The sequence below is a fragment of the Rhineura floridana genome, chromosome 5, assembly GCF_030035675.1.
Source record: "Rhineura floridana isolate rRhiFlo1 chromosome 5, rRhiFlo1.hap2, whole genome shotgun sequence".
Lineage (NCBI taxonomy): Eukaryota > Metazoa > Chordata > Lepidosauria > Squamata > Rhineuridae > Rhineura > Rhineura floridana.
In genome coordinates this window covers 58,947,304-58,968,548 of record NC_084484.1, presented here as the reverse complement: position 1 = coordinate 58,968,548, position 21,245 = coordinate 58,947,304, and the positions used below count along the sequence as shown (strand labels likewise).

The 21,245-nt window shown below is 42.7% G+C and overlaps 1 protein-coding gene across 1 annotated transcript in view; it reads right to left on the bottom strand.

The window, feature by feature from the left end:
- AFF3 (ALF transcription elongation factor 3) overlaps positions 1-21,245 on the bottom strand; it is a 424,912-nt gene that overhangs the window by 216,960 nt on the left and 186,707 nt on the right. The window contains exon 4 of the mRNA XM_061626864.1: positions 457-501. Coding sequence (XP_061482848.1) covers positions 457-501 — 45 coding nt within the window. The remainder of the gene's footprint in view (positions 1-456; positions 502-21,245) is intronic.

Genomic DNA, 21,245 nt, shown 5'->3' with positions numbered 1-21,245 from the left:
TTATTTTCTCATCTTAATGAACACATCATAAAATTCCCACATCTCTTTTTAGAAACATGAAACACAGGTGTTAAGGCCTTGTTTTCTTCTTTCCGGCCTACAGTGGCATCACTGCTATGGAAGACTTAGAGGACACAACAGTCAGGAAGCTAGAGAAGAACATTATTGTCTCTAACAACAGAACAGCAACAGGAAACTCCTGACTCCATCCAAATACAACTAAGTCCAGTGCCATCTAGTGACTAACCATATCATGACACTAATCATATTGTCCACACAAACATAAAGCATATAAAGCAAATATATACTTTTCTCACTCCTTTGTCCTTATTCTTAAAACAATTGATCTTATCTATTGCAGAAGACCTGGAAAACACTACAAAACAAGCTTCCATATTGTTGAAGCACCAAGTGAAATCAAACATTAAGTTATAGAAGGATAAACTTTAGTCCTACCCGTAAAATTTCTTCAACGCAGCTGTCATCTCCTGCCTCATTGCCCTGTAAACAAAGAGCAAAACAGATATAAAGTGAGAAATGAGTATTCTTTGCATCTGAGAAATTGTGGCTTTTACTATCCTATTTTAAAATAGAACTGAACTTGTTAACGTACTGACAAAAATAATGCTGCATTCCATATAGCATATGCTACAGAAATTATACATGTGACATCAGAAACTGTGTAAATGTAGCAATTTTCAAAAGGTATTAGTTTTGTCATCATTACAATAAGCTAGAAATGTCACTTGATGCAATTTTTATTTAAAAAACTGCTACTCTAAGGTCACAATTGACAGCCCCCGTGAAGTGATGTGGTTGTTTCTCTGCACTAGTCCAATTGCACAGAAGTTCACAATGAATTGCCCCTTCCATCACAAAATAAATCAAGGTGTAATAAAAAGGCCAGAGTAATTTTACTAAACATAAAAGTGTAAATTGTCAACATAATTTTATCTATTATATACCTCCTCCTAAATGATAGCCACTATTATCTTGCATCAAGGGCATACATACTGTGCAACTCAGCTAAGTAAGATTCCATTTGGGATTATACTGCATTAAGGGTGCAACCTTAACTCCCATCCACTGATGGCAGGGCTTTGCAGAGCAGTGGAGCCACTGCTGTATCTGCAGCCCTGCTGCTCGCAGTAGCCATATTGGAAAGGAGGGCAGGACAGTTGGGCCTGAATTGGGGCTATGGGTGGAAAGTTCTGTCAATCTCAGTTCTCTCAGTTTCTCATTTTTCCAGTCTTATAATTCAGTTCTCCACATTTCTGCAGCAATTTGAGTTTGTTTCTTTAAAAAAAAAACCCTCATGAAAATTCTCCAGCGTTTCTCCTAATTTTTGCAGGTAGTTTTGACTCATGTACACATTTTTGCAAGCAATTTCTCATCATATAATGCATTTTTGTATGTTATTTTCATTCATATGTTCATTTTTATGTACACTTTCCTCTAACACATGCATATTTGTAAACATTTGGTTGGTTGGCGAACTGCATTGCAAAATTCAAATAAGTGTGAATTTCAAAGGATGGTTGTGTTTCAGTTCTCATCAGGGTTGCCAGGTCTCTGGTTTTTGCCCAGAGACTCTGGATTTTTGGGGTCCTCTCTGGTCTGTCACCACAATCTCTGGACTCTCAGCTTTCTTTTTTAAAAAAAGTTTCTAGGTGGTCTGGTTCAAAAGACACATACCAAAACATGAGCTGCCCCCTGCAACTTCTATTAAATGAGCTCATAGCTGGCTGCTCTAACCCTGCCATTTCAGGTTTGTAACCAATAAGTGAAGTCGGGGCTGTGGTTGACAATGGATTTGTTGACCTCCAGGCAATAGCTAGTCCAGAAAACTTGTCTTTTGCTGCTTGTCTGAAAATCTCATAAATTGAATAAGTTTATAGCTTTTAGCAGTAGCAGAAGTCTTTTTCTCTCTGTGTGAAGGTCAGGAGATGTAGAACAAAAAATCACAGTTGGATCTTAGTAGGCAAGTGTTTACTGTAAACAATTTCAGTTATGAGTATAAGAAAAGTTTTTTATTGCAGCGTTTTAAAATTACTTGCACAAATAGCATATATTTTATCTTTCAAATAATTTTTGAACAGAAATGTAAAAGAAATGCACATGCAGCTTATGATTTCAATGTGTTATACTTTTCTAATTATAAGGAGACAAACAAGTTTAAATTTTTCTGTTGAAGAGGGCAGTTTGTCTAATTCATAGCCTGTTTTGAAAATCTTCCCAATATGAAGCTTTAATCCTATACACACTTTTCTGGGAGGAAAGCTGCAATGCTAATCCCACACGCCTGGAGTAAACCGCATTGAATTCAATAGGATTTACTTTTGAGTAGACCTGGTTAGGATTGTGTTGTAAATCAATGGGACTTTTGAGTGAACATAGCAAATGATTGTGTTTGCATTGTAAATCTTTCTCTCCCCCTCCAATCCTATTTTTTAAAGCAACTAGGCAGCACTTACTTACTGTCACTGCTTTTATTTTGTAGGAAATTAATACTGATTTTATTTTAAATAAATCTTCTGCAATGGCCAACTGATTTTGACAATAAACTATTATATGGGGTGTATGTATTTTTACATTTCCAGTGTGTGTGTGTATGGAATCTTTCCAACAACCCTGTGAGGTAGGGTTGGAGATCAAAGCAGCTTACAACGAGAAATAAATCCATTTAAAGTCCAATAACCATAAAACAAATATCAAACAGTTGCAAAACAGCTTAAAGTGGCATGATTCTGAATTTTGGGTTGAGTGAGTGAAGTTCCTTATCATTTGAGGTTGCAGTCCTGTGCACGCTTCTCTGTTTGAGTAAGCCCCATTGAATACACTGGAACTGACTTCTGAGTAAACATGCATAGGATTGAACTATAAATATCTGTACAGGTTGTATAAATAATAAACTTCTTTGACATTCATGCTTATATAAATATTTCTTCATACTATGTCCTGGTAAGTATCCAATATCACACTATGATTGAACATTATTATTTCCTCTACATTTTAAGTGTGCCCTTTTTCCTTGGGGTGGTCATGGTCACCTTCTGTTTTCACTCTGAGGGGCAGATTAGGTTGAGAGATGGTGAGTAGCCTATGGTCACCCAGTAAACTTTGTAGCTTATTTCCATTAAAAAATAATAATTAAAACAATTTACACGCAACGTTTATTAAGTAAATCTACACAATACCTTTAAAGCACATCCAACTCGCATTTAAAGCACATTACTTCCCCCACTGAAGAATGGGAAGTGTAGTTCCCCCCTCACAGTTACAGTTCCCACCACCCTTAACAAACTACAGTTCCCATGATTCTGTGGTGGGATTCATGTGCTTCAAATGTGTGGTGAATGTCGTTTAAATGAATGGATCTGCCCTATTGCTGTCCATTCATTAGTGAATTAAAAAATTTTTTAAAAAAAATTTAAATGGGGAAGGGTGTAACTCAGCGGTAGTGCATATGCTTTGCATGCAAAGGTCCAAAATCCAATCTCTGGAAAAGACTATTGCCTGGAATCCTGGAGAGCCAATGCTAGTCTGTGTCATCAGTACTGAGCTAAATGGTACCAAGTGTTGGTATGAGGTAGATTTCTTTGTTCCTAAAAGAGGAAAGAGATCCAAGGGCCACAGTGACTCTGAAATTTATTTATGTATTTTATTTACAACATTTATATACCGCTTTATTGTAAAAAACAACAAAGCAGTTTACAAAAAGAATTAAAACAGAAATTATTGACAAAAACATTTAAAGACAGGTATTTTAAAACGTTCAAAATAAAACCAACAATGAGTTAAAAACAGATTTAAAAACATAGTAATGTCTACATGCCTAGGTAGCCTTGCCCAAACAAAACTTTTTTTAGCAGGTACCAAAAAGATTACAAATTAAGGTGCCTACCTAATGTCAATAGGCAGGGAGATCTAAAGCTTAAGTGCTGCCACACCAAAGGATCGATTTCTTACAAGAGCAGAACAAGTACTATGTGGTACTGTAACATGGAAAGTACACCTTGAACTTGGCCTGGTAGCAAATTGGCAACCACAACAGATTTTAGAGCAGAGGTATTATGTGCTTACAGGGTCTCACACATGTCAGCAATCATACCACATCATTCTGCACTAACTGCAGCCCCCGGATCAGGTTGTGCTGCATGGAGATTTCTGTGACCTTGGCTGACTGGCTGTCAGATTGTTTTTAGATTTGTTTTTTGGTTAGGAACCCTGATTGGTTGTGGGAATCTGAGTTTTCTGCCTTACTCATAGGAATCTTGTTGTGATTGGTATGGTATTACATTTAGGAAATCATCACTGTCTTTTTCTATTTGCATTTCATTTACTTCTGACCTTACTCCCTTACATCCATAGAAGCAACAACAGTGTTTCCATGCGCTCAGCTCATCCCCTTAAACCCACTGATGATGTACCTTGTTGCTTGCATGATGGTTTATTTCTTGCCCAACAGTGGTAAAAGATAACTCACATCCTGGGAAGTGTGGCTGCAATTGCTGATGTTCCCAAGCTACAGCCTGTGAAGGTAGACCAGACCATGTGTGTTTTCTCCTTGTCAATTATTACTCACTAGAATTGGGCTGGATGTCAAAGTGAGTTTATAGCAGCCCACAGGGTAGGCAGAAAAGTGTAGAGAATCTTCTTAACTCTTACTCAATTCTCAAACCTCTCTCTGCAGTGAAAAGTCAAGTCTGTAAAGAAGTTTGGAGCAGCCACGTTACAAGGCAGACAGGGCATTCCATGCAGGGGGTTCCCAACCTTGCTTTGATATGGATATCTTTGCAGAGGACCCCTAGTCAAGCCTTACCAACAGCACAAATCCTAACCATATCTACTCAGAAGTAAGTCCTGTTGAAGTCTATGGGGCTTAGTTCCTTGGTATGTGTGTTTAGAATTGCAGCCTTCAGGAGTATCCATCTTTGGTCCCATCTAACATCTTCACAACACTAGGCTCCCTTTTTCCTACAATGACCTTCTGGTGACTGGCCTGGCCTGAGGGCACTTAAACCCTTCTTGCCAGAAGTAATGGGCTAGATTAAATGTTCCCTGCCCAGGCTCCCTAAGCAGGTGAGAAGGAATGACCCCATCACTTCAGCTGGACCTGGTCATTTAGCTAAAAATTCTATCTTAATTTCCAATCAGAATTTTTTTTTGAGTGGTATGCTCCAAGCAACTATTATTGATGCTTAATGACATCGCTAGGGCCCGCCGTATGACATCACTAGGGCCCGCCCCTGAAATCTCAGGGTTTCAGATGCTTCTGACCTGGCATCCCTAGTTCTCATCTTGTTTCAGAAAGTGTGAATTTGACCGATTTGGCTTGAAATGTTAATTGAATAGAATTTCTCACCTATCCTTAATTGGGGGGCAGGATGATTGGACCCAAATTGGGCCTGATGCCATTGCATGATAGCACCGAGACTGGCTTGTGCTTCAATGGCTGCTGGGCTGCTCAGGCTCACCTCCTTGCTGTCTTCAGTATGCCTGTTTCAGGGCTTTCAGCTGGCTCATGCCTTCTGTGTACCTGCATGTTTGGTGGATGCAGCCGATGGAATGATGTTTAATTCACTCTGTTAGTGGCGGCTGGCAGGAGGCTGGCTAAGCTGGACTGAGCCATAATAGCTGGGCAGAGGGATATCTTCACCTCATCCAACCAGCCTGGCATAAGGAGGATTTAGATAGCTTTGCCTGTTACAAAATACCCAAGAATCCTTAATATTTTGAGAGCAGCATTTAAAACATATAATCCTCCCCAAGAGAATTGCATTTTGGATAGTCAGTCTGCACACTCAAACATACAAAATGCATGAAGGTGTCCTGTATGAATTTATTTGATAGACTATTTAGTAAAACCAACATGCAGTCTCTGTTACGAATGCTAAAGAAAAATTAGGGCAACTGGTTCTTCGTGATAAAGTATATGCCTTCCATAGGGGGAAAGTAGCTTCAGGAAGGGATGATATGGAATAAACCAATCACAAGCAGAGACAAGGGTGCTTTCTGGATTCACTACTCCAAATTGCTGTTTCCTGAAGCTACCATTTAGTTTTCATTGCATATGTATATTAGTAATATAGAGATAAGCCCTGAGTCTTTTCATTGTTGCTTTAATGGCTAATTATTATTCAGGGATGCTAAACTATTATCATATCACTATAATTACCTTGAAACACGTACATAAGGTATATTCAGAAATCACCATCAATAGCTACTAAAACATTTATTTAATGCCAGTGGTGTGCTAGCTGTAAAAAATCTGAGAACTATGCAGTCATGCAACCAGCAGGATTAAGGAATGTTGTGATGTTATACAAACTGTATAATACTGACAAGGTATTACTTTAAATTCTGAATTCTTCATATTTCGGTGCTCTCACCTGATTATCTAGACATCCAAGGTGCAATCCTGTACATGTCTACTCAGAAATATATCCCACTGAATTTAAAGGTACTTACCCCCAGGTTAAGTGGGTATAGGATCGCAGCTTAAATATTCAGATGGGGAAAGATGTATCTTTATTTATGATAAAAGTTTCCAGGGCGGTTTACACAAACAAGACATATTTTGTCCTTTATGATATATGTTTATTTCAAGTGGCAGTTTTCATATACCTCTGTAAGCATAAATATATCCCTGGTTGCCACTTGAAATGGCATCTCCCTCCAGTCTGAGGATTCTAGAAGTGTGCCATGACAGAACTCCCACCAGTTCTCCAATCAATTGCATATGTGGTTTATTCTGGACACAGACACACTTCTGGCTATCACTTCAAGTGACCTCTCCCCTAATACAAGGTTTATGTCTTGAAATGTTTGTGTGTACTAATTTTCAGCTTACCTTTGAAGAAATAACCTTAATTTTTGATACTCTGTTCAGTGACTGAGTCTTAGACATATTTATATACAGGAATACCCCACCTTAAGGTACGCAATGGGTCCAGAGTGAGTACGTAAACCGAAAATGTACTTAAAGTGAAGCACTACGTTTTTTCACTTGCGCCGCCACTGTGCCACCTATCCTTCAAGCGGAGCCTCAAAGCCCCGCGCTAAAGCTTCTGCTGCTGCACTGTGGCGCCTCTGCTGCTGCGCCACCGCGCCTCTCAGGTGATTGCGATCACACCTTCCAGCTGATCGCAATCGCGCCCCCCAGCTGATTTGTGGTCACGCGATCGCGTCTCTTTCCACCACCCCCACGCACCAAAAGAACAGGCCACAACCAAAGGTTAAGTGTCCATTCTTGCGAAGCGAGCATACGTAAACAGGGGAATGGTGCTACTGTAAGTATGTCCATACTGGCGAGTGTCCTTAAAGTGAAGGTCCGTATAGCGGGGTATTCCTGTATAGATATGTGAACTGATTAAAAAACACCCTGAACTGATAAATAGATAGAAAAAACTTTCAAGAAAGCATTTTTTAAAATGATACTTCCTCTTCTCAGATTTTTTTAATTGGGAAAAGAAGGCTGTGACCTCCCTAATAAGCATATTAAATTTTGTATCAAACATGCCTTTTTATTTATTTAATTTATTTAACATATTTCTATCCTGCCTTTGTACCCTGTAGTAGGACACTCAGGACAGCTCACAATGAAATTATCACAGTAAAAAATACAAAATTACATAAAAATACATAAGTTACAGTTAAGAAAACTTGTTATATGCCTTCAACTCGATTACGACTAGGGGAGTCATATTAAAAGGAGAATAAAGAGGTAAAACTAAAAAGGGAGAAAAATAAAATCCATTTCAGGCTACACCTTCAGTCCCTCCCAAAGACTCTCAGGAACAAGATGATTTTCAGAAGTCTCCAAACATCGACAGGGAGGGAGCAGACCAGGCTACTTGGGTTAGGGTATTCCAAAGCTAGAGGGCCACAGCTGAAAAATACTCTCTCCCACATGCCTGCCAGTCTAACATCTTTCATTCCAGGCATGCAGAGGAGACCAGAGCCAGCTGATCTTAAATCACGGGCAGGTACATATGGGTGTAAGCAGTCCAAGGCTGTTCAGGGCTTTAAAGGTCAAAACCAGCACTTTGAATTGGGCAGAGCTTACTTTTTTAAACTACAGCTCCCATCAGCCCCAGCCAGCATGGCCACTGGATTGGGCTGATGGGAGTTGTAGTTCAAAAAAGTAACTTTTCCAAGCTCTGGAATTGGGCCCGGAAACAAATTGGGAGCCAGTGTAGTCAATAAAGCACAGGGGTGATATGATCCCCACACCACAATCCAGTTAGTATTCTGGCTGCTGCAATTTGAACCAACTGCAATTTCTGAACCATTTTCAAAGGCAGCCCCCCATAGAGTGTTACAGTAATCATGCCTCAGTGTCACCAACGCCTGTGTCACTGTGGCCAAATCAACTGCTACCAGGAATGGGCACAGTTGGTAGACCAGTTTGAGTTGGCCAAAAGTGCTCCTGGCTACCACAGCCACCTGACAGAATCGTAGAGTTGGAAGGGGCCTATAAGGTCATTGAGTCCAGCCCCCGGCTCAATGCAGGAATCCAAAGCATTTAAGAAACAGGGCAGGTCCAGGAGTACTCCCAAACGGTGGACCTGCTGCTTCAAGGGGAGTGCAACCCCATTCAGAACAGGTTGCAGCCCTAGCCCTGGCACAACGTTCCTCTTGAACAGCAAAACTTCCATCCTGTCAGGGTTAAGTTTCAGTTAGTTAGCCCACATTCAGCCCTTCACAGTCTTCAGGCACCCGTTTAGGGTGAGCACTCCTTCCCTGCATTCAGATGGTAGGGAGAGATAGAGTTGTGTGTCATCAACATATTGATGACATTGTATTCCAAATCTCTGGATAACCTTTCCCAGTGGTTTCATGTAGATGTTAAAGAGCATGCTGTAGGCCAGCGGGCAGGGGATTGAGCAGTAGTCTCCCACTACTTACTGGGACCTGTCCATCAGGTAGGACTGGAGCCACTGTAAAACGGTGCCTCCCAATCCCATCCCAGCTAGATGGCCCAGGAGGATAACATGGTTGATGGTATCAAAAGCCACCAAGAGTTCCAGCAGCACCAATAGGGATGTACCCCCCATCTGATGCCTGGCGTAGGTCATCAAGAAGGGCAGGCAAGGCAATCTCTGTCCCATGACCAGGCCTGAAGTCAGATTGGAAAGAGTTTAGATAAACTTGGAGCTGAGCAGCCATTACCTTCTCAATCAACTTTTTTAATTCTGAAAATATTTATTTATTCCAGTGGTAGCTATCATATTTGGTAGGGGGAGGATAACAAATTGTAACAGCATTGTAAAAAAAAAAGAACCCTTTAAACCATCACAATAGTAGCAAGTGTACAGCAAAGGGGTAGGTCAAACATTTCCAAGGAAAAGTATTTAGTTAGTAATAAGATAGCCCCCTTATATGCAGTGGCAATAGTTTATAATTTGTATGACTTATCACAGTGTTACAGTCACTCCAATTCTTCAGGTAGTGATAAGTTCCACATGTGCAATACTTCCCCAAGTTTGGTTTTCTGTGGAAGTAAGTCACTAGAGGCTTATTGGCACTTTGTAGTCTTTACATTTATTTACAAATAGGCAGGTTGAGCATAGATGGAGGCACAGCTTCAAAACTCCAACAGAGAGCCAAAGTCCACTGCTTGTAGAGCAGGTCTCCAAGGAGTCAACCAGACCCCCAAACACTAGCTTACAAAACCTTAGCTCTGTGTGTCAGTCTCAGAAATGTCTTCTGTCTTCACATGCAGGTCTTATCCACACTGGTTTAATGTGTGTTTTCTGCTCCTTGCATCTCCTTCTTAATTTGCATTGTTTACTTGACATTACCTGCAAACAGAAGCTGTTATGCTGTTTCCCCCCTGAAAATATGGAGTAACCCAATCCACCAATGATATGAAAAGCTGAGAACAGTATGTCTTCATTCCACTCTATACGCAGTTGCAGAGGTGTTGTTTTAATGTCTTTAGGAGGGTTTGTCAATCTTTTTTTTCCCTACTCCCCTTTCCATGCCCACTATTTCCTCCCTTATTTCATTTTGTTTCCTGTGGTTTGACTAGCAACTTCCAGCTGCTCTTCTCAGTTCTGCTTGCTTTTTTTTAGTGCTTGTGCTAACAGCCACGAGGGTAGACTACGTACTGCAGCTGTTTACCACAACAAACAGCTCCACTTTTTATCAGATGAACAGTGCCTTAATTTTTTTCTCGCTCCCCCTCAACCTCTGACAGTTCTTTTTCCACTGCCGCCTTTTCATTCTGCATATCCAGATTTCACTGTTCAAAACAAAGCATATGTGTGGTTTTTGTTCAGTTTGCATTTCAGTGTAAATCTGTAATTTTATACAGCTATATAACTATGTGAAATACATTTAAAAGGTTTGTGATGATTAACTGCAAAACCTTAAAACCCTCATTTATATATATACAGGGTGAGAGTCTGTGCAGTGAACTGAATGATAGGAGAAAGTCACCAGATGCCTTCAGAGTGAGAGTCTGTAACTGGCAGAAGGCTGGCCCTCCCTGGGTGTGAGACAGGAGGGGAAGTAGATGGGCCCTGTGTGAACAATTTTGAATGGGTATGACTGTTCCCAATTCCCACAGAGGCAATAATTGGCTCTGGCAGGTTTTGTTGGTGGGCTCGTGCTGGGTCCATATCAGGTGTTTAGGAGGAGTCTTAGTACAGAGGAACATGGGTGATGCCACCCTAATTTCAGTGATCACAGGTAGAGGGAAATATAGCCATGGGGATGTGGTAAATCACCATAGAAGACGAGGGCAAGGCTATCTGCACCTTGTTCCTCGCTGCCACTCCTCTCACGGATGGGTTCCTCATTGCTCATCTGCTATGCCCACTAGCCTGTGTGTGTTGTTGTTCAATGCCAGATCGGTACACAATAAGACCACTCACGTCCATGATTTGATTGTGGATGAAGGTGCCGATTTGGTGTGCATTACTGATACCTGGGTGGGTGAGCTGGGAGGAGTTGATCTGACCCAGCTTTGCCCACCTGGATACCTGGTGCAACACCAGCACAGGCTGCAAGGATGGGGGGGGAGGAGTTGCTGTGGTCTACAGAACTTCCATCTCTGTCATCAAGAAACCACTCTGTCTTGGAGCTGGCTGTGAGGGCCTGCACCTGGTGTCGGGCCAAGGAGACAGAAAACTAGGGTTGCTGCTGGTGTACCGTCCACCCTGCTGCCCAGCAGCTTCTCTGACTGAGCTGACGGAGGCCGTCTCGGCTGTGGTGTTAAAGGTGCCTAGAACAATAGTGCTGGGTGATTTCAATGTCCATGCGGAGGCTGCCTCCAGTGTTCCAGCTCGGAACGTCATGGCCTCCATGACAATCATGGGGCTGTCTCAAGTTGTCACTGGCCCAACACATAGGGCAGGGCACACCCTCGACTTGGTTTTTGCTCCAGATGGAGGAAGGAGTGGTCTGGAGATAAGGGGGTTGGTGTCACCCCATTGTCATGGTCAGATCACTTCCTGGTGAAGTTTAGACATATGACTCTGATCCTTCCCTGCAGGGGTAGTGGACAGATTGAGATGGTCCGCCCCTGGAGCCTAATGGAATCCAGAGGATTCTTGAATGCCCTGGGGGAGTTCCCAGTAGATAGAGCAGGTGACCCTGTAGAAGCCCTTGTCATGCTGTGGAACAGCAAGGTGCGTTGGGCTCTTGACACGGTTGCCCCCGAGTGCCCTCTCTGGCATTGTGGAGCCTGGTTTGCCCCTTGGTACACCAGTGAGCTAGGGGCAATGAAACAGGCTGGACAACAGCTAGAGATCAAGTGGTGAAAGACGTGCTGTGAGGCTGATCGGGCATGAGTAAAACATCATAACCATGCCTACTGTGTGGTGGTGAGGGTGGTGAAGAAGTCCTACTTCTCTGCCTCCATCGCATCCTCAAGTAGCCGTCCAGTGGAGCTTTTCTGTATTGTCAGGAGACTGTTGACATCAGCTCCAGGAAATGGAGTTTTAGACCCTTGGGAGGCCCACTGTGAATTGTTTGCAACGCACTTTGAGGGTAAAATTGCTCGCCTCTGTAGCAGTCTTGATGCCCCATCCACATCTACTGTAGTCCCAATGAGGTGTCCTGTGCTGCAACTTCTTGGGAACAGTTTCATTTGATGAGGCCTGATAACATAGACAAGGTGCTTGCGATGATGCGGCCAGCAACATGTCCTCTCGACCCTTGCCCTTCTTGGCTTATTATAGCTTGCCGAGGGGATTTGACCGAGTGGATCCAGGGTGTGGTCAACGCATCATTGTGGGAGGAAGTGGTTCCAGCCATCTCAAAAGAGGTGGTGATCCGACCACTCCTGAAAAAGCCCACCCTGGACCCATTGATTTGTGACAACTACCAACCAGTTGCAAATACCCCCTTTTTAGGGAAGGTGATTGAGAGGGTTGTGGCGCAGCAATTGCAAGTACTCTTGGATGAAACAGAGATTATCTTGACCCATCCCAGTCTGGGTTCAGGCCTGGTTATGGGACTGAATTGGCCTTGGTTGCCCTGATGGATGACCTTTATCGGGAGAAGGACAGGGGGAGTGTGACCCTGTTACTCTTACTTGATCTCTCAGTGGCTTTTGATACCATTGACCATGGTATCCTTCTGGGCTGACTTGTTGAGATGGATATTGGAGGCACTGTTTTACAGTGGTTCCGGTCCTATCTCCAGGGTCGCTCTCAGAGAATAGCACTGGGTGACTGTCTTTTGCCCCCCTGGCAGTTGTGCTGTGGAGTGCCGCAGGGTACCATCTTGTTCCCCATGCTGTTTAACATCTATATGAAGCCCTTGGGAGTGGTCATCAGGAGATTTGGGGCAAAGTGTCAGCAGTATGCTGATGAAACCCAGCTCTATTTCTCCGTAACATCTGAATCGGGAGAGGCCGTGCAAGCCCTGGACCACTGCCTGGACTCGGTGGTGGGCTGAATGAGGGCCGATAAACTGACTCTGAATCCTAGCAAGACGGAGGCACTGTGGGTTGGTGGTTCCTGAGTTTGGATAATTGGTCAGATGCCTGCTTTGGATGGGGTTATACTCCCTCCAAAAGAGCTGGTTTGTAGTCTGGGGGTGCTCCTGGATCCATCTTTGTCACTAGAGGCCCAGGTGACCTCAGTGGCTAGCAGTGCCTTTTACCAGCTGTGGCTGGTAAGACAGCTGCGGCCGTTTCTGGACCGGGATAGCCTGACCACTGTTGTCCATGCACTGGTAACCTCCAGGCTGGATTATTGTAATGCGCTCTATGTGGGGCTGCCCTTGAGGTTGGTCCGGAAGTTGCAGCTGGTGCAAAATGCAGCGGCGAGACTACTCACTGGGGCAGGGTATCGCCAACATGTCACCCTGCTGCTGAAAGAATTGCACTGGCTGCCCATTTGTTACCAGGCCGAGTTCAAGGTTCTAGTTTTGGTGTACAAAGCTCTATACAGCTTGCGACCAGGATACCTGAAAGACCGTCTTACCCCTTATATGAGCCTTTCCCAACCAGTGTGCCTCCAGATGTTGTTTGACCACAATTCCCATCTTTCCTGACCATTGGCAATGCTAGCTGAGGCTGATGGGAGTTGTGGTCCAACATCTGGAGGCACACTGGTTGGGAAAGGCTGCCTTATATGCTCAGTAGATCACTGCACGCTGCTGGTGAGGGCCTCCTGCAGATACCATCTTATCTGGAGGTCTGTTCTGTACAACATAGGAAACAGACCTTTAGTATGGCAGCACCTACCCTGTGGAATTCCTTCCCCTTAAATATTAGGCAGGTACCATCTCTGCTATCTTTTAAAAACAATGTTTTTAAAGTTGTTTTGTTTTAATGTATTTTAAGGTCTGTTTTGATGATATTTTAAAGTGTTTTTAGTGCTGTTGCCACCCTGGGCTCCTGCTGGGAGGAAGGGCAGGATATAAATCAAATAATAAATAAATAAATATCTACAAGGAAATCTGTTATCTGCTTGTAGATATGGGATAGAATTTTTTCAGGTCTTGCCCAGAGTGTTTCTTTGTAACCTTAATTGGCCTGCGAGGTACCTGATTTAACACATCTAAAGAAAGATCAGTATCTGGTGATGCTTTAGGAGACTAACCCTCCCCCCTCAGCTGGCTGGAGCAATTAAGTATCTTTTGAGGAGTTGAAAGATGAAAAACACAATACAGTAGGGCCCCGCTTTACAGTGCTTCGCTTTACAGTGTTTCGCTAATACAGCAGTTGTCAATTGCAGAAAGGCCCCGCTCCTACGGCACTTGTTCTGCTTTTATGGCGGTTTTTGCTCGTCGTGCACCATTTTCATGTCATTTTCACGTGACACGCACCATTATCTTCAATGCGTTCCGCTTTACAGCGGTTTTCGCTTTACAGCGGGGGTCCGGAACGTAACCCACTGTATGAGTGGGGCCCTACTGTATATAAGAAATGCATATTGCTCCTTCATGGAGGAATGCTTACTTGTGTGAATGGAAAAGATTGAGTTTGCAGCTAGTATTAAGCATGCAGTGCAGATGATAGAAATCAACCAGAGCTTGAAAGATTACTTGTAAAAAGGAATAAATTACAATTACTGTTACATGGCCCCAAAAGGAAAAAATCACCATCACAATTACAATTATTCTGAAAGGAATTAATTATTTTACTGTTACTCAAAGGTTATCATTACAATTACCATTAAGTTACTTTAAAAAAAAACACTAGAGTGCCTACAAGGTGCTGGCCTTGGCTGCTGCACACCTACGGAGCCTAAAACAACATTAAAAACTAAGGCACTTGTGGGGCTCACCCACCCAAGCAAACATTATTAGGGTGTAGGAGGCAGGCTGACTAGCTAGCTAGCAGTGGTGGTCTCTCTGCTGGTAAGGAAGGGAGGGGAGGGAGGCAGAGGCCACCACTCAGAACTTTGCACAACAAACCAAGTGCACCCCCCCACTCTCTCTCAGCCAGCCAGCATAATCTCTCTCACTCAACCACCTCCCAGACCCTGCCCTGTCACCAGCTAAGGCATACCCACCCAAGCAAACATTTTCTCCTGGCGTGCAAAAAAGTTAAAACACTACAAGTGCAGCAAAGTAGACAGGGAGGATGGTGAAGGCCGCATTGCGCACCAAGGGCAAACACAGTATTCACACACACATTGTTGTCTCTCACCTCCACAGTTCTTCATCTCCACTCTGTTGCTGCCTCCTCCTCCTCCATCTACATCCTTGCCGTCCTTTCCCCCTCCACTTCATCCTTCTCCACCACTGTCCATTTTTGTAAACAATTTTTTCTCTCCACTCCACCCCCATCTCACTCTGTACCTTCTTCCAGGTCAGCTCCTAAACATCCACACAGCATGAGGGAAGAGCATTGCTGTATAGAAGCCCAGTTTGAGGCACACGATTTTCATCCATGAATCAGAGAAGCAGAAGACTTCTCCTGCTCCCCTCACCCAGTAACGCCCAAAAATATTGCTGGAAACATTACAATTAAACCTCAAAAGTAATAAAATTACTCCTCGTTCTATTACAATCAAAATGTAATGAAATTACCCACTCGCTCCTCAAAAAAGCAATAAATTACAAGTAATTCATTTTACATAGTGAATTACTTCCAAACTCTAAAATCAACAAGTGGGATAAAAGATGTGTCTTTACTACAAATAAATGCTCCCATGTGGACAATCCACAGTTACCTAGATTATACCCATAGCTGGAGGGAGAAAGGTCTGCCTTTTGCCCTCTTTCACGTATTTCAGAACCACTCAGGAAAATTAGTTCCTATGGAAACAACACAACTGGACTATTAACTCTTTTGTTAAGTCTGGGTATTCCCACAGGGTAACCTATACTGACAACACTATTCACAGAAATCTGATTGGACACCCATAACATTAGACATGTCTAACACCTGGCTTTCTATGGGATATACGATGTACAGCAGACATTTTAAGATAAATTTGTATCTTGCTACTGACTGTACTAGGATGTATACTATCAGTTACCTTATGTACTGGGCAGCAGCCTATTACATGGACCTTCTAATGGGTGTATCGGGGCATGCTCCAAGCCCAAAGTATTTGGGTGTCCAGAATGCTTTCATGCAGAGGTGTGGGGAAAAACAACAGCTGATAACTTTTAGATCAACAGTTTTGCATTTGAGTTTTTTAACAACTCCAGGGTGGATGCCATCAAGACCCAGCAGTGACTTGTTAATTTTTAATTTGTCAATTAGATCTAGGAAAAGCAGTTCAGGCATGAGTATCTGTCAAATATCTTCCATAATGAAGACAGTTGCAAAGAAGTCATTCAGTTTCTCTGCAATCTTCAGTAATCTTTTCACACATTTGTTGGCTAATGGTCCAAGCACCTCCCTGGCTGATTTACTGCTTCTGCTGCATTTAAAGACATTTTTATTGTTTGTCTTAATGTTTTTAGTAACATGATCCTAAAAAAAGAATTCACTTGCCTTGCATTTGTTTTACCAGAGTCTGTGCTTCCTTCTGTTCTCATTCAGGCAAGCCTCCTTGCTTTTCAAAGTTTTGCATCACGTAACAGCTTGACTCCTAAAATGACCCAGTTTTCTGAGAGCTCTATCTTCCCCTCTAATTGACCCCTACCTGGCCAACCTTTATGCAGCTTGCACGAGAGTGTTCCCAGTTTTATTGGAGGAGAAAAAGCTACTCTCAAGTCCCACAAGCCCTGACCATTTATTGCCCCCAGCAGTTTTGCTCTGAACCTCAATATAAGTTTTGTTCAAAAGCTTATCAGTGCAGAGGTTCTGCTCTCTTAGCTAGGTTCTGAATGTTCAGAGATACTAGTATGTCTGAAATCTCAGAGGAAAATGGCTTTTACTACTTCGTGGATGGAAAATGCCAGCATGTACATTTTGTTTTCATTCTTTTGATTTCTTCCTCTTGAAAATAAAATAAAAGCTTCTGCTGCAGCATGCTGGCAAAAGGAAAGTGCTTTCAGTTGGCACAAATTCACCCCTATCAGCTCCATGTTTCCTACTTGAGCAGCTCATTTGTACCAGTTATGTGTGTTCACAAATATGTCTTTGAAAAACTTTGAAAGACAAAATGCTGAAGTGCTTCATACATGCCACTAAGAATGAACGTATGCACACTTACCAGAGAGGAAGATATATTGAAATAAATAATGAAATTACTTCGAAATAAACATCTGGTTAAGACTGTGCAGCACACAACACAAACCTCTGACTTCAGAAGGCTTGCAGTACAATCCTATACATGCCTATTCAAAAGTAAGCCCTACTGATTTTGATGGGACTTACTCACAAGTAAGTGCATACAGGATTGTGGCCTCAGTCTGAATTCAATAGGACGTACTTCTGAGTAGACATAAGAACATAAGAAAAGCCGTACTAGATGAAGCTAAAGGCCCATCTAGTCTAGCAACCTGTTCTCACAGTGGCTAACCAGATGCCCATAAACAGAATATGAGTACAATACCCCTCGCTCCACTTATGATTCCTAGCAACTGGTGTTCAGAGGCATACTGCCTCCATCAGTGGAGGTAGAATATAGCCATCATGGCTAGTAGCCATTGGTTGCCTTATCCATGAATTTGTCTAATCCTCTTTTAAAGCCATCCAAGCTGGTGGCCATCACTGCCTCCTGTGGGAGTGAATTCCATAGTTTAACTGTGTGAAGACATACTTTCTTTTGTCTGTCCTGAATCTTCCAACATTCAGCTTCATTGGATGGCTCCAAGGTCTAGTATTGTGCATGCATAATCTTATAATCATATACATCTCTACCATGCCCCCCTTCACCTTTTTCTAAACTAAAAAGCCCCACATATTATAACTTTACTCATGGGGAGTTGCTCCAACCGTTTGGGAGGAAGGATGGGATATAAATTTGACGTAATAAAATACCTTGGTTACCCTTTTCCAGCTCTAAAATATCCTTTTTCAGGTGAGATGACCAGAACTGTACATGGTATTGCAACCATGTTCTCAACATTCTATTGTATAATGGCATTATATTTTATTTTCGGTCCCTTTCCTATTGATCCCTAACATGGAATTTGCCTGTTTCATATCTGCCACATACTGTCTCAACATCTTCATTGAGGTATCCACAATGAGCCAAAAGTTTCATTCCTGGTCAGTTACTGCCAGTGTTAGTCTCCCTTGGTGCATAGGTGAAATTAGGATTTTTGCTTCAGTGTGCATTGCATGTTGCATAGGATTGCACTCAGTCTTGTTACTGTGCTATATTATGGCCTGGGATTTTTAAATTGTCAGTAAAACGTCTTAAAGTTGGGATGTGTGTGAAACTTCTTCAGCTCCCTCCACTTTTCCAGCAACATTAGAGCAATCAATTATAAACAGCTACACTGATAATATTTCATCTTATAAAAGATGCTTGGGCACCTCCAGTGGAATGTTTTTAGACATGGCAGCCAGGCAGCCTCATAACTCTTTAACATTTTGCTCATATAAAACATTCCACAAACAATAAGAGGGAGATGTAATGGATTGGAACGGTACAGTTCTATTAATAAAATATAAGGCTTTTACTGTTATTGTGAAGACTGATTGTAGAAAATCAATACTTTGTCACAGTATATTAATGCTTTCTTTATTTATTAAAAATGGATGTTGAGCTGAACATATTCTCTTGCCACACTGCTGGAAAATGGTCATAATTAAAATTTCTACTGCAGATTGCAGAACTAATCCAGCTAAATGCTGTAGGACTCTGTGAAGAAATTAGACTTTGCTGTCCTGGACTGTTAATACAGACAATGTCTTTTCATGGAATGCTGAGTATAATATGGGAATGCATGCTTTTATTTGTTCATCAGGGATTATAGAGTTAACCTGCCCAAATCACCTGTTCTAGCTGATCATATGACCTGGCCTGGGAGGGCACAACAATCAAGGCAGTGTAACAGCCACTGCATATGGGTGGAAAGTGACATCATGGTCTGGAACATTCCTGACTTCCTGTGACCTACTGGGGTGAGGCATATGATTGACAAGGAGAATATTTATCAAGGAACAGCCATCCTCAAGTTTTTTGGCTCAAGATGGGACTCCGGAGAGAGCAAGCCTTTAGATCAAGGTGAATCTCAGCATGGTAAGAAAAAGCTGCTACTTGAAAGTAAGATTATCCTGCGAGCTTGGTGAGTTTAAGTACTGTTTGGACTAGGTCAAATGGATGGCACTTTAGTCTACTTTATTTTGTTATTTTGCTCAAAAAGGGGAATATACAGATTTTCTGCGATTTTTCTGTATTGCATATCTTTCCTCAAGTCTCATATTTTTCTTTCTGTTTTAGTAATCCCTTCATTTGTTCATAAACCTGGTGTGGACTTTAGTATTCCTGTTGTTGTTATATGCCTTCAAATCGATTACGACTTATGGCAACCCTATGAATCAGCGACCTCCAATAGCATCTGTCATGGACCACCCTGTTCAGATCTTGTACATTCAGGTCTGTGGCTTCTTTTATGGAATCAATCCATCTCTTGTTTGGCCTTCCTCTTTTTCTACTCCCTTCTGTTTTTCCCAGCATTATTGTCTTTTCTAGTGAATCCTGTCTTCTCATGATGTGTCCAAAGTATGATAACCTCAGTTTCATCATTTTAGCTTCTAGTTACAATTCTGGTATAATTTGTTCTAACACCCAATTATTTGTCTTTTTCACAGTCCATGGTTTGTGCAAAGCTCTCCTCCACATTTCAAATGAGTTGATTTTTCTGTTATCTGCTTTTTTCACTGTCCAACTTTCACATCCATACACAGAAATCGGGAATACCATAGTCTGAATGATCCTGACTTTAGTGTTCAGTGATACATCTTTGCATTTGAGGCCCTTTTCTAGTTCTCACACAGCTGCCCTCCCCAGTCCTAGCCTTCTTCTGATTTCTTGACCATTGTATATACCCTCCTCGTCCTCCTGGATCTCTCAGCGGCTTTTGATACCATCGACCACGGTATCTTGTTAAGCCGCCTAGAGGGATTGGGGATGGGGGGCACTGTTTTACGGTGGTTCCGTTCCTATCTCTCAGGCAGGTACCAACGGGTAGCATTGGGGGATGAGGTTTCAGACCCTTGGTCTCTCACTTGTGGAGTGCCACAGGGTTCTATCCTCTCCCCCATGCTATTTAACATCTATGTGAAGCTGCTGGGAGCCATCATCAGGAGTTTTGGGCTGCAGTGTCACCAATATGCGGATGACACTCAGCTCTATCTCTCATTTAAGTCCTCACCAGAGGTGGCTGTGGAGACCATGTCCAAGTGCCTGGAGTCCGTTAGTGGATGGATGGGCGAGAACATGCTGAAGCTAAATCCTGATAAGACCGAGGTGTTACTCGTGGGTGATAAGAGAAGGTTGGGAGACATCGACTTGGTGTTTAATGGGGTAAGATTACCCCTGAAGGATCAGGTCCGCAGCCTCGGGGTCATTCTTGACTCCCAGCTGTCCATGGAAGCTCAAGTTTCGGCAGTGAGCCGGGCAGCTTGGTATCAATTACATCTGATACAGAGGCTGCAACCCTACCTTCCTGTACAGCTTCTCCCGCGAGTGATACATGCCCTGGTCTCCTCTTGCTTAGACTATTGTAATGTGCTCTACGTGGGGTTACCCTTGAAGACGGTCCGGAAACTCCAACTGGTGCAGAATGCGGCGGCACACTTGATTACGCATAGCCGTCGCAGTGAACACATCACTCCGGTGTTGAGAGACTTTCACTGGCTACCAGTGGTTTACCGGGCCCAATTCAAGGTGTTGGTATTGACCTTTAAAACCCTATACGGTTTTGGCCCGGTTTATCTAAAGGACCGCCTCCAGTATCACCAATTGAGCCGCCTTACAAGATCAGCCACACAGGATCTCCTCTCGGTCCCACCGGCCAAAACAGCTCGGCTGGTGCGGACCAGAGAGAGGGCGTTCTCAGTAGTGGCTCCCACACTCTGGAATTCCCTCCCCTACGATCTTCGACATGCCTCCTCCCTGATGAGTTTTCGACGAGCGTTAAAGACCTGGCTCTTCAGGCAGGCCTACAGGAACTCGAGCTACATTAGTTGTAATATTTTAACTGATGTCTTGATGTTAGTTTTAATTGATGAATATGGTTATTTATTGTATTGTGTAATGTATTTATTGTATTGTATATTGTACTTGCTGCTGCTGTAAGTCACCTAGAGTGTCCAAAATTGGACAGATAGGCGACTAACAAATTAAAGTTTATTATTATTATTTTATTATTATTATTATCTCTTGTTTGGCCTTCCTCTTTTTCTACTCCCTTCTGTTTTTCCC